This window comes from Hyperoodon ampullatus (assembly GCF_949752795.1).
Source record: "Hyperoodon ampullatus genome assembly, chromosome: 1".
In the NCBI taxonomy this organism is placed as follows: Eukaryota; Metazoa; Chordata; class Mammalia; order Artiodactyla; family Ziphiidae; genus Hyperoodon; species Hyperoodon ampullatus.
The window spans coordinates 15776227-15803743 of record NC_136914.1 but is presented as its reverse complement, the minus strand read 5'-3'; the positions used below and the strand labels follow the sequence as shown (position 1 = coordinate 15803743).

Below are 27517 nucleotides of genomic sequence, written 5' to 3'. Positions count from 1 at the left end.
AATCTAGCGAGAGCAGTGGCTATGTCCGGAATGGGGCTCCATTTCTAATTATTTCTGTCTACCCTGGTCTGGAAGAATGTGTGCTCTGCTGTAGTTGCTGGTCAGACGATGGGTATTAGCAATTTACATTGGTAGTATACTTAACACAACACAAGAGTCACAGAAACCACAGAAAACAGCCAAACTATCAACAAGAATGCACACTGCAGATTAGAATTTGCCAAGAGGAACAGAGAATTCCCACATAAATAGCAGTTTATTCACTGCTATTTAGGAAGCAGTTGTATTTTCTCTTACAGTGCTATCATTTCCCCTACTGTATCCAAATCACGTACAAATTAAAGAGTCTAAAGTGGCACATTTTACATCATACCAAAGCACCATATCACACAATTTTGGGAACAATAAAACATTATCTTGCAAGAACAAAATACAACTGAAAAATTTTGTTTTAAAGGGGAACTTCAAATTATTCTTTTTAAAATTTCCAGAGGGCGTGGTAAGTATCAGATTAAAAACTATTTGGATAGGCAGTTCTCTCATAACTCTATGTTTCAGAAGCACTTGATTCAAAAGGAATTGCAAGAGGGTCCACTCTATTGTCCTCGAGCAGTGCTGGGACACAGTCGGTGATGAATGTGTCTCGTTTCTCCTGAAGCACCCGGCACAGTACCTGGTGCAAAGCAGGCACTCGGTGGACATTAACCAGTTGAGTGATGACTCAATATTCCCTATGCTTGTTACCGGCCACTTCTACAGCCACTAGATATTTTTGAACTCTTTAGAATATTTTGCTGGTGCTAACCATCCTACAAATACCAGTATGTTAAAATTTCATAAGACTAGCAGAACTGTTTATCTCATACACAGCTGTCTCTTGTTGGAATATTTTTTGGAGACAAAAATTAATGTTGAATTACAACAAAGCACTATTCAAATGAATTTTTTTTTCTAGAAATTTCTGAAGACTAGACTTAATAAAGCTATTTTTATTCTCTCCGTTTCAGTGCCTTTTGACTGAAAGTGATTTGAGGGAGGGACATGGTTCAGCTCAAAGAATATTGTTTTATCCATTATTTGTCAAAACGGCTGCCATAAACCCCACCCCACATCATTCAAGATCTATAATCCTTTTGTTTTCTGTGATTATACTAGGATCATTGTATACAAAGTCAAACATAGCTTTAAGGGAAAAAAAAACAAACAAACAAACCAGAAAAGGACATTTTCCCCTTTAAAGCAAGAACATTTTGGTTAATACTGAGCCACAACTGTTAGCCCAACACCCACACACTCTGTACAAGCTACAGCAAAAAAAAGAAAAAAAGAAAAAAAAAAAGAAAAGAAAAAGAAAAGAAAGAAAGAAAGAAAGATATGAATACACCCAGCAGAGCCCTTGTCTGTTGCAGGTACAACAGAAAGGGGACTGGCCAATTTACCTTCATCAGCCTCAATAGCCTCAACAGTAGCTGAAGAGAAGAAAGGGGGTGCAAAATGAATGAGAAAAATGAGCAGAGGATTTTTAACTCTAAGAACAAATCAGTGACGATCAAGGAAGCGAAGAGGATTAATGTTCCTGTAAGTGCTGGATTCTGGCACGGACAAAATAGAAATACTTAAAAGAAAGAAAAAACACCATGAACATGATGGGGTTTTTTGTCTTGTTGTTTTTAATGAGCTGGCTACACGTATCTGAGTGACATGATTTGGATTTTGTTCACTAAATACAGGACAAAATGATTAACCCTTTAAGAAAACACTCAGGAAAGGTTTCTTTGACTTAGACTGAATCTACAAGGGACTAGGTCAATCGAAAATGTGCATCTGACTCACATGAAGTATGATAAACCCACTGCTATGATTGGTAATTTATAGTTTTAAAATGCTCCCCCAAATGGCAGAGCTTGAAGTGTTGTCATAATGTCAGTGGAATAATTCACACTATTTAATATTAAATGGCACGATTTCCTAGTGTAATAGAAAAGCAGGGGGGATGCAAATTTAGAGTTGCGTCTGAGTTGGTAACACATGTGACTCTTTAAAGACAAACATCGAGCGTGTTTCGAAAGTGAGGGAGAAAGGGAAGAGGAAGAGGATGGGGATGGGATAGCCTGGACTTCTTTTGCCAGGTAACCCAGCTTAAAATCAGTTTTCCTCATTGGAATAGCATTTTTAGAAACAAAATTCTTGAAATGTTATAATCACGTGATAATATGCCAGTAGCGGCAATAATTCTATCAGCATTTTATTTATTTATTTATTTATTTATTTATTTATTATTATTATTATTTTTTGCGGTACGTGGGCCTCTCACTGTTGTGGCCTCTCCCGTTGTGGAGCACAGGCTCCGGACGCGCAGGCTCAGCGGCCATGGCTCACGGGCCCAGCCGCTCCGCGGCATGTGGGATCCTCCCAAACCGGGGCACGAACCCACGTCCTCTGCATCGGCAGGCGGACCCCCAACCACTGCGCCACCAGGGAAGCCCCTATCAGCATTTTAAAGAAAGGACCGTCTAAATACGGAAACCTCAGCATATTTCAGAGGCAAAATTTTAAAAGCCCATTGCTTTATCAGCAATTTTTATAATAAGCTTAGGGTCTATATTCTCGCTTTAAAGATGTATGAGTCTTTCTATGTTATCAAGGTTAGGAGATATTTCCCTAATTAAGTGCTAAAATGCAAAACTTCTCTGTAATTCTAAAATGTTTAATATTAAAATCCTACCCCTTGACTTTAATTTGCATATTTCTTATAATTTAAGGTTTTAAAACTAGAGCAACTGCCAAATGTACACTATAATTTACTTACAGTGCATTTTAAATTCCTTATGATAAAAATGGAGAATGGTTACCACCATGGAGAAAAGCCAAATAGTAAAACTTAAGTAGTTTCCCCTTTTAGACAAATTAAAGGGCATCAGACAATGAATTCTGAAACTGTATTAATGTACATGATTTAAAATATACACTGACTTTTCAAATTCTCAGGACTAATAAGATGTCGGCTGTGTGTATGTGTTTGTGTGTGTGTGAGTTCAACACCAAATGACAAACAGATGGATTTAAAATAAAACAACAGAACAGGAAACTGAATAACCCAGGTTAAAATACAGGTGAAAATCTGGAAACAAAACAAAGAATTCTAAGAACTTAAGTTTAAAAGTAAAGCAAAAAATCTGGAACCGCACCAGGACCAACATATTAGAAATACGTACTGCCCACTATTAAGTGTATTCTTCTAAAGCAACTGTGGCCCATAGTTTCTGATAATACACCTGCTGTACCTTAAAATTGTGCTTATCAGAAACTATGCAGATTTTAGTCAATTAGGTAGTTGTGCATTTTGTGCATATAATAAATGATCCATTTATGCTAATGTTCTTAGACAGCACGTTACTTTGGTGGGAAAATTGTGGTTTTTTTCCTGAAGTTACTAAGATAAATTTTAGCTACAAATTAAATGAGGAACTTACTTCAATACTGTGGTATCTTCCTACCTTCATTTAGAAAATTTTTTTTCTTTTTGTGGAAACTCGAAGACATTGATATTGGAATAAATTCATATGCAAATAAAGAAAATTTTAGTGATGCTGCTAGGAGGTGATCTTAGCAGTACAATATCCATGAAGCTGGGCATCACTTTCTATGTAAAAGAGGTGTATCTAAATAACATTACCATAAGAATACCAGAATCTTCTAGACTGAGGGACAGGGATAGAAAAGAAAACACAAACAAAGATTCAGGGAAAGGTACAGGGAAATAAGCAAGAGGCTGAGATTGCTTTGAAAATGTTCGAGTGTATTGTTGTTTTCATTTTTTTCTGTTAGAGTCTAATCTAAAAGCAACATTTCCATAAAGTATGCTAAAATTGCACTCTAATTAATGATAATATTAGTTAAAATAGATAACAAAAGTAAAAGAGCACACTGATTGGGCTGTCTAATATGGTAGACACTAGCCACATGTGGCTATTTAAATCAAATTAATGAAAATTAGATAAAATAAAAAACTCAGTTTCTTAGTTGTAAGAGCTATATTGCAAGTGCTCAATGGCCATATGTTGCCAGTGGCTTCTGTATAGATAGAGAAATTTCCATCATTACAAAAAGTTCTATTGGACAGCACTCATCCAGAAAACTACAGATTTTAATACAAAATCTACCTCCAAGGAAATGTTTTCGTCCTTTCTTAAAAATAAAATATGATGGTACTCACTCTCTTATGTTTTGAATGAATAAGTCAGAGAAAGGACACCTATGACTTCAATTCTATTCAAGTGGATAACAAAATCATCCTTTTTATTCTCTTCCTTCATTCTCCACTAAATCCTAGACTTAGGCATGGATATTTATGTGTGTATGTGTTTATTTCATCAATCCAATAGATAACCAGTACATTTTATAAAAATGTAATTAAAAAGTTGTTTTTATCCACTGCTTGGCTCCAAGTGGTCAAACCTACTGTGCATGTAGATAAGCTGAATGAGTTGTCTTACAGCGAGGCCTGAAATTGTGGTTAATGTGCAAATGAGGACATGTGGGTAGCGGGGTCAAGAACACATTCCAGCAAATGAGGGAGCTACTCTGTGGGGCACGACTGGTCAAACTGATGGAGGTGCGGGAAGGGAGGGGGGTCTCAGCCCTTCTTCCAGCTGAGAAGATCTGAAGACCAAGATGGACCTTAAATGCGTGAATAAATCAGGGCTCTAACGACACGGCTGACTGAGGTGCCTGCACACGGTGTGTCGTACCAATGGGCCTGCTTACCGCTTTGCAGGGTTTGCTTCCCTCCAGAGAGCACTCCACTGGGGAGCATGCCTGTGGGCGTCAGGCCTTTCAGCGTCAGCACACTCTCACTCTCTTCTCTGCAAAGGCACAACGGGGACGACACATTAACTTTTATTTTCTTTCAAGACAAAGAAAAGACTTAAAGGAAAAGATGTATGTAAGAACTCACATTTACCTCTACCTTGGCTCTCTTGAGTTTCTTCTTTTTTTTACTTAAAACATACTATATTTTCACACATTCATATAGAAGTAGTGGTATGCCCATGACATGACTGCTAAGATAAAGTTGGGAATTATGCAATTGTGGAAGTTCAGTCTCTTCTGACTATTGAAGAGACGGAAAACAATTCTCCTTTTGTAAGCAGGCTCACAATACAAGGTGTTTGTGGGCATCTTCCACGACACCATAAATATGTTTTTTTAAAAAAAAAAAAAAAAGCCATGGAGAGAGAGGGCTGTTGTAAGTTTTTCAGCCAAGGCTCTGCAAAAATACGTGGGGCTGATTTGACTTGTGAGAGAAAACCAGAGAGTATAACAGATTTAAAAGATCTGATATGGATTAGGGAAGTAGGAGTTACATTCAGGGGACTGTTAAGGAATTCTGACATTACATGACAACTACACAAACTAATGGCAAGTTGCCGATGAAACAACTGGTCAAATTTCCAACTTTTCTTTTTCAGTCTCTTTCCCCATGGATCTGCTAATACAACGTTGTTTTATTACTCATTATGACAACTGTTTTACAATCAGTTTCATGTATATCATTATTTGGATTACATTTATTAACCACAGCACAGCATTAATCAAATGATTAAATAACCATAAAATAGGGATAACCTCATATATTTCCATATAGTAGACAGTGTAATCCCCCATAACCAGAAAAAAAACCTTACAATACACATATATATCTAATGTTTATAATATGTACAACTACTTACTCCACAATTTTATGAAGATGGCTAACATGGCCCACACAGAATTCCTAAACTATCCCCAAACCTGCTGTTCACTATCTTTCCTCGACTTCATCTTTTAGTTAAGCTGAAAGAATCCACCTTTAACTCCTTTTATCCTCTCTTGTTCCACATCTACTCGATTAGCAAATCCTGAGGGCTCTACCCTCATAGTATTTCCAGTATCTCACCATTTCTCACAATACTACTACCTCATCTCTTTTGAAAACAGCTTTATTGAGATATAATTAACATACCATACAATTTGCCCATTTAAACTGTGTGATTCAATCACTGGTTTTTAGTCTATTCAGACAGTTGTGAAACATCAGCACAATAAATTTCAGCACATTCTCAACCCTCCAAAAAGCAATCTTGTGCACTCCCATTTCTTTCAGCCTGTATTACTAATCATCTACTTTCTGTAGGTTTGCTTCTTCTGGACACTTCTTATGACTGGAATCAGGTGGCCTTCTGTGACTGACTCCTCTTCTGACCACCAGCATCTCTTACCTGGATGGTTCCAGCAGTCCCTTAACTGGTCTCTCTGCTTCATCCTTGTCACACTCCTGCCCTCTCCTCCCATATCTATTCTCAGTATAGCAGCTGGCTGAGCCTTTTAATACCTATACAGATCCTGTCACTCCTCCATGCAAAACTCTCCAGTGGTTTCTCCTCTCATTAAAGGTGAAAGGAAAAATCTTTAGAAGGTTTGACCAGAGCTAACTATACAGATCCTGTCACTCCTCCATGCAAAACTCTCCAGTGGTTTCTCCTCTCATTAAAGGTGAAAGGAAAAATCTTTAAAAGGTTTGACCAGAGCTAAAAAACTAGCTCCCCACCCACAGTCTGCCATCCTTATCCATCTCTTGGACTACCTTTCCTACCACCACCCACTTCCCTTCGTGGTCCTCACCATGCACCCAGCACACCCCACCTTGGGGCTCTGCACCTTTCTGTCACACTCTTCCCCCAGGTATCTGCCTGGCTCCCTCCCTCCCAGCCTCCAACTCTCTGCTGGAGCACTGCCTTCAAAGTGAGGACTTCCTTGAGAATGCTATTTAAAATATATGTACCTCACTACAAATAACTCAATTTCGTTTCTTTTTATGGCTGAGTAATATTCCATTGTATATATGTGCCACATCTTCTTTATCCATTCATCTGTCAATGGACACTGGGACAAAGTGAGAGAGTGGCATGGGCATTACCAAATGTAAAATGGATAGCTAGTGGGAAGCAGCTGCATAGCACAGGGAGATCAGCTTTGTGACCACCTAGAGGGGTGGGATAGGGAGGGTGGAAGGGAGATGCAAGAGGGAGGAGATATATGTATATGTACAGCTGATTCACTTCATTATAAAGCAGAAACTAACACACCATTGTAAAGCAATTATACTCCAATAAAGATGTTAAAATATATATATATATATATATATATATATATATATATATATATATACGCACTTTCTTACTCCCTATCTCCGCTTCCCTCTTTTATTTTTATCTAAAGCACTTATCACCCCTGAAGAGCTATACAGTTTGTTTCCTTGGAGCTTTTTTTTTTTTTTTTTGAGCTCCTCTGCCCACTACACCCCACCCTAGCTAGAAAAGCTTCACGTGAAAGGGGTTTCTGTCTGCTTTGCTCCTGCTGCATCCACAGTACCTAGACCAGAACAGCACCTAGCACATAGTTGAGATTCATAAAACATTTACTAAATGAAGGAGTCAAAGAAAAATAGGATGGAGAGTGGCAGTGTTAATCCACATTTTAGATTTCTGAATCCTTTACTGTTATTTAGAGCCAACGCCTAAGCTCCGGCTAATGGTGTGTAATTAGTCCCCAATATGCTGAGAAAGATGCTCTTCAACTCTTGGTCCCTCAGATTCCCACCTGACAGAGGAATTGCCTTCCCTGCTCACTGGTTCCCCAAGATGTTCACTTTGAAGCAGAAGTTCTGTGTGCATTCGTTTGATTGGTGGATCCTAGGCAACCTGCGGCACCTGAAGTGCAAGGGCTCTTGAAAGATAGGTTTCTGGTTCCCTTATAATATGGCAAATTACCAAAATGTAAGGACTGTGCTGGACAGCTATACCTGACAAATGTGTACCACCATCCGTATCCATCCATTACATGTTAAAATGTCTCATTTCACAAATTTCTTGTATTTGCCTCTTCCCTTGCATCTCTCCACCCACAGCTAGTTCAACATCTTTTGCTTGGATTATTTCAATAGCTTCTTAAACGCGCTGACACCCATAAGTCAGCTTGTTATCCAATCTTCAGACTATCATTACATATACATCTCCACATGGGTTAGCACATGCTCCGATTCTCCTTAGTACTGATCACTCACTGAGTGAGTTTGGACATACCGTGTATCCTCTTTCAGTTTCTGTTTCCTCATTGAGGTCAACTCAACCTTGCAAGCTTGCCATGTGGACTCTCAAATGTGTACACCATGAAGCATACAGCACCTGGCCCTTAACAAGCGCCCCGTAAAACACTGCTCCTAGGTCCTTAGGATCTTGAGGACTGCTCAGCTGCCAGGAATGCCTTCACCACAATTCTCCAGCTAATGGAACCTAGCCTGAGCTTCACAGCACTCCACCAACGGCAATCTCTTCATGAGCATTCCTTTCAGGAAATAGAAGGATGAACATTCCTTTCAGGAAATAGAAGGGCTCCTTCCCATCCTCTTCCACAGCAGGGCACCTCTTCATGTACTTAGTACACATCTCATGGCCTTACATTAGTTTATTGTCTACATGTCTGACATTTTAATTCAGAGTATCCACTTTGCCTAATGTATTATATGGTACACATTTAATGCTCAATCCTATTTTTCTCTAGAGATGACCACCCTGTATTCTACAAATGCTTTTATTATAGGAAAGCAATACAATATACCTTGTTTTTATTTTCTATCAATATGTGCGACCTTCATCAAGTAACTGATCATCACTGGGTTCAAATGGAACCCACTCTCAGCTGGGAATAACTGCATCTTATGTACCAAGATGCAGAGGACTAGAGGGACTTTCCAATTTTAAGACCTACCTATGATTCTGTAGCATTGTACCTGTCACTTTCACGTGGTTTGAAGACTAACATAGATACAAAGAATTTTCTTTTATGTTAAGAAAGGCTTCTCCTTTTTTTTCCTAAATGTACTTTCAACTGGAAGTGATGGAGCTGTTTTTACTCATCCTCACAGAGACTTCAGACAGAAAAAGAAGTAGGCGCATTTACTGGTAAATCTGAGGCATGATAAATAAGCAAGTGTTTATGCAGAGGGACCAGCTGAGTTGATGATCTTCACATAGTCCTTTGCCCCCAAAGGCAATTTTTCTGGCCACACAAGCCTCCCTGCTGGCCTTAAAAACTGCTGACTTTGTGTCCATCCAAGGATCTTTGTACTTGCTCCTCCCTTTGTCTTTTTTTTAAAATAAATTTATTTATTTTATTTATTTATTTTTGGCTGCATTGGGTCTTCGTTGCTGCGCACGGTCTTTTTCTAGTTGCGGCAAGCGGAGGTTGCTCTTCATTGTGGAGCACAGGCTCTAGGTGCATGGGCTCAGTAGTTGTGGCGCACGGGCTTAGTTGCTCTGCGGCATGTGGGATCTTCCCAGACCAGGGCTCAAACCCATGTCCCCTGCATTGGCAGGCGGATTCTTAACCACTGTGCCACCAGGGAAGCCCCTCCCTTTGTCTTAAACACTCTTACTCCCTACCTTCATGAAGGTCACCCCCACACTTGCTCAAATGCTAGATTCAGAGAGTCCTTTGCTGGCCACGTACTAAAATGAATGAGTGCCTCGCCTCTCACTTGCTATCCCCCTGTACTGCTTCATGTTTTTCTTCATGATACATAATGGCTACTTTAAGTTTCATTATATTTATTTTGAATGAATGAATGAGTCCTGCAAGTTCAGTAGGAATGAAAAGCATTAGAGCAAAGGCAGCCTCATTCATTAGGCCGCAGGGAGCAACTATGCTCTATTTTCAGCTTTAACATAACTTTTCAAGATTTGGCTGCTACTGCAGAGCTATTACTGACTTTGATCTGGTGTCTTTGGGAAAGGATGATCGTGCTTTTCATCCTTTTCATGGCTCCCTGTTTTTGGTATCAAATCACTTAATTACTCTTGAGTGACTCTACCAGGAGTGGGATAGAAATAGCAAGAAGGAGAAATCAGAAGAGCCGGTACAGCTACTCCACGAAACAGTTGAAAAAAAGAATCTGGCAAAAATTAGAATATGAAATTATATAATGTGGAGATGGACTTTCTCCCAAGATATTCCTGTTTATCCTTGTTAATAATGTAATTGTGAATTGACTGGATATTCGTCACATATAATAATACTGTATTTTTTTTAATTTGTTTATTTATTTTTGGCTGTGTTGGGTCTTCGTTTCTGTGCGAGGGCTTTCTCTAGTTGTGGCAAGCAGGGGCCACTCTTCATTGCGGTGCACTGGCCTCTCACTATTGCGGCCTCTCTTGCTGCAGAGCACAGGCTCCAGACACACAGGCTCAGTAATTGTGGCTCATGGGCCTAGTTGCTCCGTGGCATGTGGGATCTTCCCAGACCAGGGCTCGAACCCGTGTCCCCTGCATTAGCAGGCAGATTCTCAACCACTGCGCCACCAGGGAAGCCCTAATCATACTGTATTTTAAAGTAATCTTTTGAAGAGAAATATAGATACTTTGTATTATCCAAGAATAGAAAACTGAATTTAAGTGAAGAAAAGTGTAGTTAATTCTCTTCAAGAAAACATGTGTTTTCTAAGCCCATGCTTAATAATAACAAGGTACATGATCTATTTAAAAAATAACTACTATATGGGAACTGAAACACTAAATAACATTTTTCTCTCAATGATTTATTAGAATAATATAGATTTACATGAACAAACTTTATGGTTGTTCATTTCCTAGAAATCTAGTGGAATGCACCTGATAAATTCATCTTTACCACAGAGACAGAATGAAAAATAGAAAGGATTATAATAGCTTTTCCATTTCATAACATGTTCAACCTATTGTGAAATAAATGTTTTAAAGTCGTGCAGCAAATAGAGGGATGGAATGTGAAAGTCCCTTTAGAGGCTTTCTCTACAAAAATAATTTAGTAGATTTCCATTTGATGAAAACAGTGAGGAACTGACAATTCCATTTTAAAAAATAATTAAGAAAAAGAAAAGAGTTTCTAGTAAAATACTTAAATTACCAGATTAAAGTATTAAAATGTTATTGAGTGACAATCAAATTCAACAGAGGACCATGATCCCACCTGAGAACCGAGAACACTCTGGCCATCTTGCCGATCGCTCGGATCTTGTTCCTTATCACCTCCTTGCGGGCTGCAGCCGTTGCACCTATATTTTAAAAACAGAGTTGAGAAGTCAGGTGACTTTTTATTTAACTCTAACTAGTTTACTAATTTACATGTATAACAGACTGCAGTTAAGCCAAACCAGGTTTGTTTTTTTTCCCCTCTAAGGATTTATCTGTAAATCAATTTAAAAGTCTATGCTTCCAGGCACGAATACTTGCCTGTGATACTTTAGAGGTCCCCAAAATGCCAAAGAGCATCTTCTGAGATTTCCAAGGGGAGTGGTAAAGGGCTAACTGAAAAATTACTGAGCAGATGGGGTGGGTTCCTACCCTTCTCTTCTGATTGAGCTCCCTTCTCTTCTGTTTATACAAAGAGAATGTGCATTGGCAGGAAGAGGAAGTGAGTCACCAGGATGGATATTCTCAGAAGGTGTATACCAGGGAGCTGGTTTCCTCTCACCTTCTCTCTGACCTGAAAGCCCTCAAACAGCTCCTATTTTTGTCCATTTCTTTTTCTCTAGTGGCAATGACACCATAGCAGGTATCCCCCAACACATCTAATTGGATTGCATCTATTTTCCCCCAACTCCCCACTCCCGATCTGGGCTTGGCCATGTGTCTTGCTTTGGCCAATGCGACATTAGCACAAGCAATGCCAGCAGGAGCTTGAAAAGCACATGGGGCTTGTTCCATCTCTTGATCCTTGGTATTTACCCAAGAGAGTAGAAAACTTATGTCCACATGAACACCTGTACACAGATGTCTATACCAGCTTCGTTTGTAATTGTCAAAATGGGAGCAACCAAGATTTTCTTCAGTAGGTGAATCTACTGTGGTCCATCCAGATAATGAAAAATTATTTGGTGCTAAAAAATAATGATCTCTCAAACCAGAACTTAGTATTGCCAGCTATTCTGCCTGCAAATGAGTGGAGTAAGTCTAAATCCATATGGGAGAAAGCCATTCTCCAATCCAGTCTTTCTGATAACCAAGTGGAAACATGGATTCTCATTCTTAATTGTTTCCTTAAATTAGACTCTATTGGCCAAAACACTGGAGGAGAAAATGGCATGTGTGTAGGCCCTATCTCATACTTTATTCTGAGTTTCTAACAATATTTATTATTATCTATGATTTGCAATTATGATTCTTTATATAATAAAACCTGTCCTAGAGACCATTTGAAAGTCTAAAGTTTCTGTGCTTGAATTTTAGATGATTTATAATCTGGGGGATTACCTTCAATATTTGTCAAATAAACAAAATCAAAATGAATATCACACATTTACAACCCACAAAAAAGTTAAAATAACCAAATAAAATATCTGAGTTAATATGTAATCAAACTTAAAGGAGCTGAACAGTAGCAGGACAGAATTAAGTACAGATATAAAGGTCCTTGTATATTTAGTATTGCTATTCCTGGTTTTTGGCATTTTCCAGAGATCATTAAAACTCTTATTCAAATACTTATGTTCCATTGAAAATCCTAACAGCCCATAATTCAATAGAAAGATCAAGGAAAAAAAATGCACGTTTTTCAGACTTCTACTAGCTGTGACATGCAAATACAATGTCATGTTTAACATTCTTGGTACTTGCTCTATTTAAGCTGTGGAAATATACCACAGTAGCTCAACTTAAAATTCAGTATATTGAATAATAAAGGTGCAAAAAATACCTTTTACATTAAACTATTTTTAATAGTTAACTACTGTTAATTATTTTTCAGAGAAGAATCTAGTCATTTATTTTAACTCGAAAGTCCCAAACTGAAAGGCAATGTTTCCTAAGTTTAAAAACATTAGTAATTTTAAGTACAATTTCATTTTGTGTTTCCATTCAAATAATTATCACTTCTTTTTTGGGGCCTCTCTTTTGCTTCACCTTTTAAGTTCTAATCTTCTTTTAAAAAGCCTGGGGTGTTATGCTACTAATTCCAGAATCTAGGTGCCCTGGCACACTCCATTTTCCTCAAAGGCTAATGTACAGTCCAAGGGAATCTTTAAAGATTTGCTTTGACCATGTGTACCTCCTGACCTTAACTTAGTGCCTTACTGACTTCTCATGAAGTATGAAAGGTACGTATGCCAAGTGGCCTACTGAGTGAAAGCTGCCAGCCTCTGAAGGGAACTGGAAAACTGCGGCAGCATCGCAGTGATGAGGAACCAAGTGCCAGGGTGAAGAGAGGTTCTTACACATGGGCTACCGGCCACACATTACAGACCCTGGCTCTGTATGGCTCACGGTCCCCATCCATCCATTGAGTGACTACTATAATTCCTCAGTTTTAACTGAATTAGCGGTGTGTGGAAAGTGCTATATAGAATACAATTTATTACCCAAATAATTTATTCATAAAGTGTTCTTATGAATCCTATCCTGTTCTATAGCCTGCCGTGTGCTAACTGCTAGCAACAGAAATAGGAGTAAAGCATGGTCTCTGCTTTAGGAGATCACGTGAACGCCCATAGTGCACTGTGACACATATTAGAGAGGAAGCAGCAGTGAGTGGCGCGTGGGGCCGGGGGCTGTCAGCTAGAGAGTAGACTGAGCACATCTCTTCTTAGCTTCGTGTTCGGTAACTTCGTACTTGAAACCAGTGGTAGGGAAGAGAATTTATACCAACAAAACCTGCAAGTGCTAGAAACCAGGGTCTTTTTCCCCCTGCAGTGAAGCACTATTAAATATTTACCACTGGAAGTAGATGTTAATAGTCTGGAGAAAAATATTCACCCAAATGGTGATAGTTGAAGGATCCTGAAGGATAAATAAGAGTTAAAGAGAAAGGAGAATTCTCCATAGAAGGAAGAGAATTTTCAAGCATGTGGAGGCCACAAGAATCCATGTTATGTTCAGATGATGGGTCAGAAGTCTGGTGTGAATGGAGTTTGCCCTCACTGGGGTGAGGGCAGGCTGAGAATGAGAAGAGAAGCAGGACATGCCTGGGGCTAAATTGTAAAGGTTTTAGCATAGTAGTAGGGACAAATAAGAAGTTTAGACATTAGCATTCTTATCACAGAGGTACATAGAACTTACTTTGCACTTACCCACCCCTCTTCAAAAAAAAAGAGAAAGAAATAAAAAGATGGACGGATGGTTGTATACAGGGACAGAGATGTGAGAAAGCAAATATCATCGAATGTTAATTGTAGAAAGTAAGTGATGGGTACATGGTATTGACTATACAATTGTTTCAACATTCTTTTATGTTTGAAATATTTCATAATAAAATGTCAAAAACCCCACTGTATTTGGAAGAAGCTTGGTTTTGAGGGAAAAGGGAGAGAGCAGCTTTAAGAAGAGGGGTCTCTCCATCCCTCCCTTCCTTCGTGTTATATGGGGGATGCATGAGTTTCCCAAAGGAGGCAATGAAGAAAAGTTCTCAGTGCAGTGACATTCACCCCTTGCTTCCTCCAACCATCTCCAGAGGGAAACTGGACTGGTAAGATAAGCCCAATTCAACAGATTCTAATTGCTGTCAATACCTTTTTGCAACTGTAAGACGTGACGATGAGCTACCTAAAATTTTTATACATTGATAGATGCCAGGGGCCTGGGGGTGGGGAGGGGGAATGGGGAGTTAGTGTTTAATGGGGACAGAGTTTCAGTTTAGGAAGCTGAAAAATTCGGGAGATGGATGATGGTGAGGGTTGCACAACAATGTGAATGTACTTAGTGCCACTAAACTGTACAGTTAAATATGGTTAAATGAGTACGTTTTATACTATATGACTTTTACCGTAATAAAAAACATTAAAAAAATACATGCAAAAAATCTTTTTTATACTTGAATATCTTATAAAAGAGGAATATTTTCATATTATTAGGTGAAAAAGGAGCTTGCAAAAAACTGAATTGCTTACTCTTTAATGGAAAAAGTAGCAGAAAATTTCCACTTCATTATTATATTGGCTTCAAATGTTTTGCTATTATTTAGGCTTCTTTCTTTAAAGGGCTTTTAACTAACACAAGTGTATCCATAGCATATATCTTTAAATGAAATATATTATATTAAAAGGAGTATATATACATTAACATTTCACACTTTTTCAAAAGAAAGATCTATATTTTAAGAACTATATTTTGCTGGCAAGCTTCAAATCTCTTAAACCTTTTAATTCAAATTCTGAGAAAATATTACAGAAAACTCACCACTTTTTCAAACTTTTAAAAAGATAACAAAGTTCATCTCTGTAAGAAACCTATTCTACTTGAAAGTAAAATTTTATTATGATTCATTATTTTTAAGCAGAGTTTAGACATGTCTCCAGATTTTATTTTTCGACACCATAGGGCAATTACTGAATTTGAATACAGGTTATTGATGGAACAAAGCATAAGGTGCTGAGATAAGAAATATCTTTTGTTGTGTTATATTAAAGACAAAAATTAGATTGTTTTCCTTCCAAAATCAGCACTTTGAAATATGATATAATGCAAAGACAGAATACGTCTTCAGACGCCTCTAAAAACCTTGCATAATTGGTCTTTATGGCTCTTTACAAATGATGGTGAAATTATAAGTATACAGACTGTCTTATCTGGGAGAACACATGTCCCAAATTGACCCCCATTAAGGCTATGAGGCCAGAACATGTGCTATAATCCCCAAACCTTATTTTCTTGTCTTTTCTTTCTCTGACCTAGTTTAAAAATAACAAATCTTGAGCATCTATACCTCAACCAAGCAAGGCTATACAGAAATTACTTAAACATCTACCCAGTTTTGCCCTTGGCTGTGGTGAGCTTGACAAGTGCTTCACTATATTTTTCTACACCACCAAGCCCTTGAGTCCTGGGATTTAGGGACAGCACCATAAGCACTGAGACATTGTGTTCATTCTGATGGACTGGCTTTAAAACTGTGGCCTTTACATTTTTTACTCATGCATCTACAAAAGTATATCCTCCAAAGAATACTATTCTCACCTCCAAGTTTAAATAATTGTAAGGAATATAATGTTGTAAACATTGCCATTTTAAAATGAAATGACTATACTACTTCTTTTAAAAATCAATGGCATATAAATATCATAGCAATTTCATCCTACCGTCATCCATTTAAAGAAAAAAATCCATGCACAAGACATTCATTGATATTTAGAAATCTTACATTAGTCCTTTTTTCTTTGAAATTCCATTTCCATTTCAATTTTCCTGATTTTACTTTAGTGAATTATATATTTATACTTTAAAATATTTTTATCACATTATACTTTGCTGCCAAAAATATGTTTAGAAATTTAAATGAAATTTTTTTTAAATTTCCTGAGACAATAAGGCCCTAAGCCTTAAGAGTTCCTTTGTAATCAATATCACAATTATTAGCAGTACATAACTGAGCTAAGTAGCACAAATATATGATAAATTTTTATGAATATTTAAAAAACAGAAATATAATTTGATTGGAATGCATCCCTTAATGATAAAGATGGGAGGGCGGTTACACTGCCTTGATTAAGGAGACTTCCTAGGCACTGAGTTTTTCCAGCGTCTCTTTGTTTAGTACTCCAGGCAGTGTTCACAGAGACTATGTTTAGGGAGACCCATGCCTTTTTGTTAAAATGAGAGAAAAGCAACTGAGAAAGAAGCGGTGGGAAAGGAGAGGCTGCAGTGAGCCTTGCAGCTCAGATGAGTTCCCAGGCTGATCATTTTTAGGAATGAGGACATATGGAAACTGAGGATGTGAAAATAGATTCCCTTACTCCTCTTGAAACTCCTTTGGGTAACCCCAATGGTCCAAATATTCTGGCATGAAGACAGCTGCTCTATCAAGAATTCGATTAATCACTTTCCAGAGGTGACAGTTGTTGGAAGATCTCCTTGACCAGCCATGACTTGAGAATCCTGCATTGCTGATCCATTTAGGGTCAGTGCTGGTTAAATCCAGTCCAAAGAGACTGGAGGCACTGCCCCTCACATAATAGCTATATGAATGCTTATGTAGGTTACTCTATTAGGCAGAGAAAAACACCTTTAGGATAATACATTTTAAAAATCTCTGTAAAAATTCATCTTTTTGAGGATTACAACCTAAAATATTTGGAATACCTTTCTAATTTTAATTCTAACAATAGCATACTACATATCCATAGGTGATAAGACTGGGACATAATGGCTACTCATTCCAAATCACTCCAAACCACATATTCTGAATCTCTTCCATATGCTTTTTTAGCTCAACTAAAATCTCAGCATGTAATAGCATCTACGATGGTGTGATGTTTGGCATAGGCTATTCTGTCTTATATGTCATTTTGAAAGCGACAGATCCTTGAAAATATATATTTTTTTAAATAAAAAGACTCTTCTGTGTAATGGATTTTCAAAAAGGCCAGTATAGCCTAGACAGTTTCCTCCACCTTCTCTTGTCGTAAAACATAACTGGATTCTTTGGATAGGAAGTCTTAAAAAGGTACAGACTACTCCCAAATGTCAAATAACTGTCATTATTTGGTTATCTTAAATGTGTAGTTAAAAGATACTTTCGTTTCCAAGTGTTAATTTGATTCCATGGACTTTTGTTCTCTGAGACATTGCGTTCCATCTGTTTGATGATTCCTTGGTAGACTCACAGAAACTGGCTCTGAGCATAATTATAACTTGGGTAAAAATTAAAGACTTTAAGGTAGATTAGGAGGCTTCGTTGATTTTTCAACGAAAAATCAGCCTATGTTTCAAGAAACTATCATATATTCAGCCTATGCCTTACAGAGGACATTTCAGTTTATTTATATTTACCAAAGTAGAAACTAATAGCATGTGAAATCTCATTTGGATTGAACTCTTTATCATAATAGAAATGCATCAATTTTATAAACTGGCAATGAAAATAAAAGCAAAATGAAATAACAAAGGTCAAGCTAATAATGTAGATGTATTGTCTATAGGAGAAACAATCATAATGCCTGGATGTTTAGTCTGTCAGGATTATTTTGGATATAGAGGAGGATTTAACCGTTGAAAAAGGTATTTATTAAGGGCCTAATTGTGCATACATGCTAAATGCTGGAAGAAAGCATTTAGACTAGAATTTAATTCTGGACCCTTATGGATTTATAAATTTATCAAATAGTAGAATGATATTTAAATGTTATCTCTGAAATTACAGAAATTGAAGGAAAAAATAAACCAATATAGTAAAATATCATGTTTGATTGTCCCGTGTGTTATACCCTAGACAGAAAGCTAACTGAGTACCATTTGACAGCACGACAAAAAAGCAGGCTGAAAGATGTAATACTGCTCCAGTCGTCTGACAGCAGAGGATGGTCAAGGTGCTGGCATGTACTGAGCTGATCTGAAATAAAGCCACTTGAAGATCTTCTGATGCTATTCAAGAACTAGGCAGGGTGTTTTGTCAGTACAGGGGGGATGTAGTGAAGATTTTGCCCAAAAAGGTAAATAGGGAAATGAGCATTAGGTTCTGGCCAATGATCTGTGCACAGGCCTGCAGAGGCAACTGAAACAGACAGAATGGTTCCCAGGTCGTGAGACTTTAACATCACTGCAATATATTATTATCTTATCAGAGGAAAGGGATATGCCAGTCAAAAACTGTACTGGTCAGCTACAGAGGCATAAGGAAGAAGAGAAGTCGAGGCAAACATCTGACATGTTTAGGGAAGTACTGTCCAGGGGCCAATGGCCTTTAAGTATTCTGGCCTTACCGCAAGACTTCAGATCATAAATACCTGGCTCATCGACTTCTTTTAAGACAAATGAATAAACTGGCATGTGAGAGGCAGAATAGCACAGTGGTGAAGAACTTGTGTTCTGGAGTAAAAGACCTATTGAGTCTCAGCTCCCCTATTTACAGGCTGTGCTACCTTGGATAAATTACTAAGCTTCTGTAAGTCTCACCCTCCTCATCTAAAAAATGAGGAAGGTTCTAAGTGCTTTATTTGTATTATTTCGCTTGGTAAGTTGTCGACCTAAGGTCATCAGCTGGGAAGTGGGGAACCCAAACCAGGATTCATTACAGTAGCAGGCTGGTGATCTACTTTCCAGGTGGGTGGAAGAATTACCTGTTAATTCGTTCGCTCATTCTCAACACTCAACAAACACAAGTGCCAGGTACTGTGCAATGTGCTAAAGCACTTAGCATAGATCATTGGTATACAATACTCAAAAATGTTTGCTCTTTCTATTAAGAAGAAGGAAGTGCTTGTGCAGAAGTGAATATTCCAGTTCTTCTAACAGTTACATTTCTCACTGTAAATTAAAAGGTTGATTGTGTGATCTTCATTAATATCAAGCTGCCTAAGTTGGGGCCCCAGTTGTGTTTTGTGCCAACCAGGCTAAAGGCTGGGCCCCAGATGATGGCCAGTTCACTAGGGGAGAAGGGGAGAATCCAGGATGCTGCTGGCTTTGCTTTGAGGCAAAAAAATAGACTGCTTCACAAAGATGGGCTGACCGAAGAAAATCAAGATATCTGTTTCTTTAAAATTCTAAGAAAAACTGGAAGAAAGTTTCATAGCTTCTCGTAAGCTAGGAGTAAAGATGAAGGAATAAAACGGATTTTTAGGGGCTTCCCTGGTGGCGCAGTGGTTGAGAGCCCGCCTGCCGATGCAGGGGACACGGGCTCGTGCCCCGGTCCGGGAAGATCCCACATGCCGCGGAGCGGCTGGGCCCGTGAGCCGTGGCCGCTGAGCCTGCGCGTCCGGAGCCTGTGCTCCGCAACGGGAGAGGCCACAGCAGTGAGAGGCCCGCGTACCGCAAAAAAAAAAAAAAAGGGGGGGGATTTTTAGGAAAGCGAAAATAGATTACCCTCATAGAAAAATATTTTTAAACTTTAGATTTTCTGAGCATTCATTAAACTTTTTCATATGGCCTTTAAACCTGCCATCTGAGATGAAACAACTATAAAGAGAATGTTTTACAAACTTCAGACTTACAACGACTGTCTGCTGTTGTTCAATCAATTATTAATTATTCTCATATAAGTACAACCTTCAGATTAAGAAGTTGGACCCATAAAATGCTTTAGTACAAAGAGAATCACGTAAGCTCTGCCAAAAACGCATGAAAACTGGATCTTATTTTCTTATGGTATCAATTTTCAGCAAGCTGACATTACCCCCTATACTTCTCTCTGTGAAGAACACTTCTTTCATGTGTCAATTACCTCAACTTTGTGTGTGAGAAGTGAAGTTTTTCTAAAATATAGAGACATACATATACACAAAATCTTTGCCTTTGTTGAAAAAAGAGCGCTCTCTACTTTAATACCTTTCAAATAAAGAATACATTAAGGTTTATAAAGCCCATGCTTATTTCCCTTCTTATTATACAACATGGACTTCCTTCTCAAATACATTTTATAAATACATTTAATCCAAGTGTATGCTTAGATATGCAATAGCTAATGTTTAATAAAAGTTGGCCAGTGTCACCATAAGTTGAAGGAAAACGCAAATGCTACAAAAAAACAATGATTTTTAAAACTGTGAATATTGTATATGTGTATAGTACAGGTGTCTATGGAATACAGTATAAACTTCTAGAATATTATTTTACTGCAAGCATTTTAGCCAATGGTGGACATTATCCAACCAATTAGCTCTAATAGGGAGATGACTGCTTTTTTAACATTTAGTTCGTTCTGCAAAGTCTGAACTTTTTTTTTTTTTTTTTTGCGGTACGCGGGCCTCTCACTGTTGCGGCCTCTCCCGTTGCGGAGCACAGGCTCCAGACACGCAGGCTCAGTGGCCATGGCTCACGGGCCTAGCCGCTCCGCGGCATGTGGGATCTTCCCGGACTGGGGCACGAACCCATGTCCCCTGCATCGGCAGGTGGACTCTCAGCCACTGCACCACCAGGGAAGCCCCAAAGTCTGCACTTCTGTGCAATGTGAAAATTATGCCAGCTAATATAACTCATTTGTGCAAAATCATGTAGTACAATAAGAAGAGAAAGCAGTACTTTTAATGTCTATGTTACTGTATCATTTAAATTGGCAACTTAAAAAGATTTTAATTATTGTAATCACATATAAGTCAGACTTGATAATACTGACTACAATATGACAGCTAACCAGGTACCTTGTTTGATAGTCCCGGCCCCATAATATCAATAGCCATATATATGATGGGAGTTCATACCCTAGTACCTAGTAAATGTCTGTGTATTTTTTTAGACATGTTTCAGTTTTAATGATATACTGGATATAACTATTTGTTTCCTTTTTATAGCATAACCTGATGAAAAAAAGCAGTTACCTGTACTATAAAGGGTACAGAGTACCAAGGATACATTTATAGTGACGAAAATGAGTTAGCCTCTAAATTACACACTGAAATATTAAGTAATTGAAAAAAATCAACAATAAACTGGAAGGTAATTAACAAAAGCCTGACAAGCAACTATAAAACCTTTTACAAAATACTGACTAATCTTTCTTTTTATAGATGTCATCCTTTCCTTTCTCCAATTACATCATGCAAACTCAGTTATTTTTAAAAGATAAGAGAACTTAACACTGGTGAACTGATACCCATCTTTGCATATAATTTTCTGGAAAAATTATATGGATTTCTCACACGGCCATACTTCTTAAAGCAGTAAAATACATAAAGTGCTTTTCTTTTCCTTGTCAGAAGTAGAAGAGAACAAGAAAGATGTCCTTTATGCTTCCTCCTTCAGTTATCAAATATCTTATCCCAATTCACACCCCTTCCTGCAAGCCTCTAAATCCTCTGTGAGACCAGCATATTTAAAATTGGTTTCTTATTGCACTAGACTCTCAGCTTAGTGAAGGCAGAGACCATGTGTTTGTTTGCCACTGAATACACAGAAAAAGATATTTCATGAATAAATATTTTTACATGGAAATAAAAATATAAGATAGAAATATAACATGGTATCAAAATTAGGGTACTCTGAATTTTATTTTAGTTTTTGGCCTTCTAAAAAATGATTTCAATTTTCTATTTTAGCTATTATAAAAATGAAAACAAAGTTTGCTTTTTGCCTCTTTTCAATAATCTGTTATCTGACAAAGTTATGCCCTAATATTTCACTTTCTGGTTTTCTAGTCAGACTTATATCTCACAGTAATTTTTCTGCATTTGGTGCAAATATTTTAAAATAGCTGCTGCTTGAACTGCTCCACAATCCTGGTTCTTACACTTTCTCCCTCATCACTCCTTTCTCTTTCACCTGTTTGTCTTTTTTCCCAGCTTCATAAAGAAGGGATAATTTTACAGATTGGTCCTCAATTTTCTGATATTTCCTTCCACATCAGTAACTTTGGAGGCCTGTTTGACTCTTAGTAGATTCGGCTGTGACTTTTAATTCAAAGCCTCTGTCACCAGACCCCATTTTGTCCCCAGTCTCCAGGGTTCCATTTCCAAATCCTGCCTGGGCATTTCCAGAGTCATGTATGTACTCAAACTCATGTCTGTCATTGAACTCCTTTCTCCCTGAAACGGATGAAGTTTTTCCATAAGTGTTCTCATCCTCCTAGGTACCGAGGTTTGAACCGTCCAAATCCACTTTTGTTCCCTTAGCCCCACTGATGCCATAGTTGTAAGCCCCTTGACCAGCTCTTTGGAATAGCTCCCTTTTCCTTTTTTTTTTTTTCTTTGCGGTACGTGGGCCTCTCACTGTTGTGGCCTCTCCCGTTGCGGAGCACAGGCTCCGGACGCGCAGGCTCAGCGGCCATGGCTCACGGGCCCAGCCGCTCCGCGGCATGTGGGATCTTCCCGGACCGGGGCACGAACCCATGTCCCCTGCATTGGCAGGTGGACTCTCAACCACTGCGCCACCAGGGAAGCCCCCTTTTCCTTTTATTATTAACACTATCATTGTTCTGATCTAGTCACCTCCACTTTGAAATAGTTAAGTTCCTAAATTATACCCCAACGAATCCTTTGTTCTTTCTCCAAGCATTTTCTTGGGGAAAGTACTTGCTGTTTCTCAGACACTGCTTTTATGATGTTACTTCTCTGCTCACCAACGGCAGGTTATGCTTCAAAGTTGACAGAACAAGAATCATGTCGCCACCGTGCTGCTCAGGGCTCTTTTTTTGGATGTCTAAACATTTCTTTGTATTTTTTATATTAACATGTCATATTTTTTCTCCCAAACTGCCAATTATTATCAGACACACAACTTTTTTTCACATTGGGAACATGAAATATGAGATGCTGAAATGAGTTGCTCAGAAATGACAATAATTACAGCCACAGGAAGAGCTCTAAGCTAATGGCTCTTAGCGTATGTGCTGCCAGATGCACAAAGCAGAGGGGAATTTTTAAGATGAAATTCATCTCAAACATTCATCATGGCAAATATATACAGCTTCGGTAGAAAATGATATACCCGAACCCTATATAGTGGTATTCCTCAAGGACCTATAAGATGCCACGCTAGTCCTACTAATTCCCAACTTTGTACTTTTAAAAGTTCTGTATGGTTTTTCAAAGTTAAACAGAAAGCAGTGGGGAGACACTCTGGAACCCGTGATATTAGATCTGAAGAATTATCTAATAATTCAAAGCAGATGATGGGAGATAATTCTCTTGTATACAATTTAGATGGTTTTGTAGAGGCATGCAAAAAACTGCTCTGATCCCATATTCAGTGACTTGCCTGTGGTTAACATTAGGATAAGGCAAAAATGTGGATAAAGGATAAGAGTTCCACCATGTGGTTTGCTCCTTAGATGAAAACAGAGACATAAATTCTAATTTAATATTAAGTCTTTCCAGGGCAGCCTGAAACTATATTTGGCTTAAAATGTATTACTTTTATTACTTTTTTTCTTTTCTTTCTTATTCTACAGGATTTCAGTTTTACCTCCACAATTCTTTCCTGTTAGCCAGACTCATCACATATCATAGTTTCAAATATAACTTGTATATAGATAGATAGATAGATAGATAGATAGATAGATAGATAGATAGATAAGGGATCTCAGGGCTTCCCTGGTGGCGCAGTGGTTGAGAGTCCACCTGCGGATGCAGGGGACACGGGTTCGTGCCCCAGTTCGGGAAGATCCCACATGCCATGGAGCGGCTAGGCCCGTGAGCCATGGCCGCTGAGCCTGCACGTCCGGAGCCTGTGCTCCGCAACGGGAGAGGCCACAACAGTGAGAGGCCCATGTACCGCAAAAAAAAAAAAAAAAAAAAAAAAAAAGTGATCTCAGAGTCTAAGATTTTAGAACTAAAAGAAAGTTACAAATAAATATTTCTAACTCGTGAAACTGTCATTAGGTTTCTAATGCTTACTGCTATTCCAGACTTCCTTATTATAATAATGAGCAGGAAAGAAAGTTCTGTGATGCAGATTGCTTGATTTCTGTCAGCTCCCTCCAACCCCCAGCCAACACTTTGGGATCACTTACTAATCCTTGGTCTGAAATGAGTCTTCTTCCTTAATGAGAATCAACTACCAAATGAGATACATCTACTTGGATTTCTTCCTTCTTTGAAATGTTCTGGTGAATAACAAACCCAAATTGAAACCAGACTATCATTTTATCATCCAAAATCAGAAGTGGAAACAGGAATCAAAGACCCCAATACATATAAACTAGATCCTCAAAAGACATTCACTTGGCATTAAACTGCTTCAAAACTTTACAAGATAAAAGAAGTTTTGTATTTTATTTTCAACATAAAGGAAGCATCGACCAATATAAAACAGTGATCTTTTTCTAGAGAGGCTATCAAATTCCTTTATTTGTAAGGCAGAAGCTAAGGAGGAGAGATTCATGACATGATTTCTACCCAGAAGAAGCCTAGGCGAGCCAGGAGACTCTGTCTGCTCAGATACAATAGAATTTTTCACATTATCAAACACATAACTTCTTGGAGTAAATTGAGGTTAACAGAGTAGAACAAAACTATTTTATTTGCTTTGACTTTCATGGCCTAATAATAATGTAAAAATCTTTTTTTTTATTTTATGGATATTTAACAGAACGAACTAAAGTATAAGTTTAGCTATTAGTGTTGTTCTGCTAAAAAAAAAAAAGCATCATGCTGTTTAAAAAAAAAAAAAAATTCAAGCACTGTAATCACAGGTTGTGGAAAGTTCAAGAGCCTGAGAACCAGGCAGACACTGGTTTGAATCCAGGCTCCATTACTTCACTAACTCTGTGACCTTAGGTTTTAACCTTACTGCCCTGAGTCTGGCTAGCTTCATATGTAAAACTGGGATAATCATAGCACCTGTGTCAAAAAGTTGTTTTGAGGGTTAGAGATAATATAAATCACTTAGAACATTTCTTTAAAGTAAATGATAGTTAATAATTACAAATTTTTGTTGGTCAAAAGGTACAATTAGCAAAGAGTTAATACATATAAATGACTTAGAATGATGTCTAACACACAAGTGTTAGATGCTGCCATCATCACTGTTAAGTGGTAAAGGGGAGCTGACAAAACATAAAAGAAAAGAAGCAAAATTAATCCACACCTATACTCCTCAAGGACAGGAGGAGAAGTTCTGTCTGCAATAGACCTTATAAAGACGAAGAAATCAACTTGATAAGATCCACAGATAGGCACGGTCTGTAAAGGCACCATTACTACCTTGGATTTTGCAGCTCGATGTTGGATACTAAGCAAAATATTGAGAAGGGTTTGATAAGGACTCATCAAGAGATGGCTCCCCTTTAGAAAGAGAAGGAAGTGCTTTAATTAAGTCCTTTGATGTCTTCTGATTCCTGCTTTCACCTCTGGAGCCAACCGTAAGCCCAGGAGCCTGATAGGCAGAGCAGAGGGCCCACCCCCAGAGAGAGACAGACTCTGCAGGCTGCCTGCAGGAGGAACAGGGTGGGAGAACTGGGACCTTTATCCTAAGGTTGAAAATAGTATCACACAAAAAGGAAAAGAAAACTTAAATATACGTTCTCAATAAACTATTGTTCCAAAAAGAATTAAAGAGTTCTGGGAAGATTTATAAGTTGTTCTCTGAGTTCCTTTGAGGAAATCCATAATTTTTGTGCTGTGTTAAAATAAAGCACTAAAGAACATTTCTGATGATTTACTCTGAAATGTATAATATTCTAAGTTAAACATATTTTTTAATTAAAACGTTTACTTCTCTTTTCTTTTTTTTTCCTTAGAGGGTAAATTTGTGAGATTTGAACTGAAAAATCCCATATTTTAGTCCTGCTGTTTCTCTGCCGGACTAACCTAAGATTTAAGCATGGTAGTAAGAGTTCACTGGTCTACTTAGAAAGAAAAAATTCTTCCAAGTGCCTTGAAAAGGACATGCACTCCTATCATTGGAATAAACAAGCTTAAAAGCAACCGCTGATGAGCACAGCACATTGATTGGAACTAATAATTTTAAAGCAGAGGAAGTTCCAAAATATATCCTTTCATGTAAGTGACTGAATGGGTGGATAAAGAGAACTCACTATAAGTGAAGTAAACACTGAGGTGGTCTTGGTAATACTACTTGCACTGTTGAAAATGTGCAGATACTTTTGGCTATAGGACCTTGAAGCACAGAGTAGGTACTCAATATATATTTGCTGAATGAGTGGGTTAACGTATAATTACAATTATATGCAGGTTTACTTATTCTATTGAATATACCATATGTTGTATATTTAATATGTTGTCTATATTATAATTATTGGTCAATAAACCTGACTAAAACAGAGATCTGTTAACAGAGATGCATCACTGCATTAATGCTAATTAATCTTTCTTTTGAGGAATAACAGGAACATAGTGAAAGGCATCTACTGCAAAATGTCTGTTGACTTTTAAGATTTAGATTCCACCAGATTAGTATTCTTTCCTGAGGAAAAAAAAGCCTCTTCCTAATCTTCCACTAGGAAGATTAATATCTCTTAAATGATATCACTATCCCTGGAAAAGTTAATGATGGCAAACTGTGGCTATAACATATGAAACATCTAGAATCTGGATAAAGCACAGAATATCCACTGAGCTTCTGAATATTTTAAAATATATCAATATATTTACTTAAACCATGAGATGGTAGGAATAACTGTACACTCTAAATTTACCTAAGTATATACTCTCTATTTATATGAGTGTATGGACACTTTTATTTTACTTTTGCCTACAGAGTTAGGTATTCTGCATTCATAGATGAGATTCGTATTAAGCCCCAGTAAATATTAAATCATGCTGTTCAGATAGTAACTTTTGGAAAGGGCCACATTCTTGCTTCATGTTACCCAAGTGCACTTTTTAAAGGTAAAAATTTTATCAATTTAAACTTGCCACAATATCTAGTTTCCACTGCTACTTTCCCCCTTTACTTGAGAATTTGTCTTATTTTATTGATATTATAATGTTTATGCATCGGTCTCTCTAACCAGACTGCAACTTCTTCTTAGGTCTTAAATGCATTTTGGAATCCCGAGTGCCCTGTGCAGAGCAGGTACTTAGTAAATGTTTATGGAAGTGAACTTTGCACTTTCCTCCTCCAACTAC

At 37.9% G+C, this 27517-nt stretch overlaps 1 protein-coding gene across 5 annotated transcripts in view; it reads right to left on the bottom strand.

The window, feature by feature from the left end:
- The window catches only part of PPP3CA (protein phosphatase 3 catalytic subunit alpha), a 310748-nt gene that overhangs the window by 3476 nt on the left and 279755 nt on the right, over positions 1 to 27517 (bottom strand). For 2 of the 5 annotated variants that reach the window (XM_079712535.1, XM_079712536.1), the window contains exons 11-13: positions 11044 to 11113; positions 4768 to 4865; positions 1440 to 1469 (exon numbers count right to left, since the gene is read on the bottom strand). In XM_079712535.1, the coding sequence (XP_079568661.1) occupies positions 1440 to 1469; positions 4768 to 4865; positions 11044 to 11113 (198 nt within the window). Of the gene's footprint in view, positions 1 to 1439; positions 1470 to 4767; positions 4866 to 11043; positions 11129 to 27517 lie in introns of all 5 variants that reach the window. The other 3 variants (XM_079712538.1, XM_079712537.1, XM_079712539.1) reach the window with 2 other exon arrangements.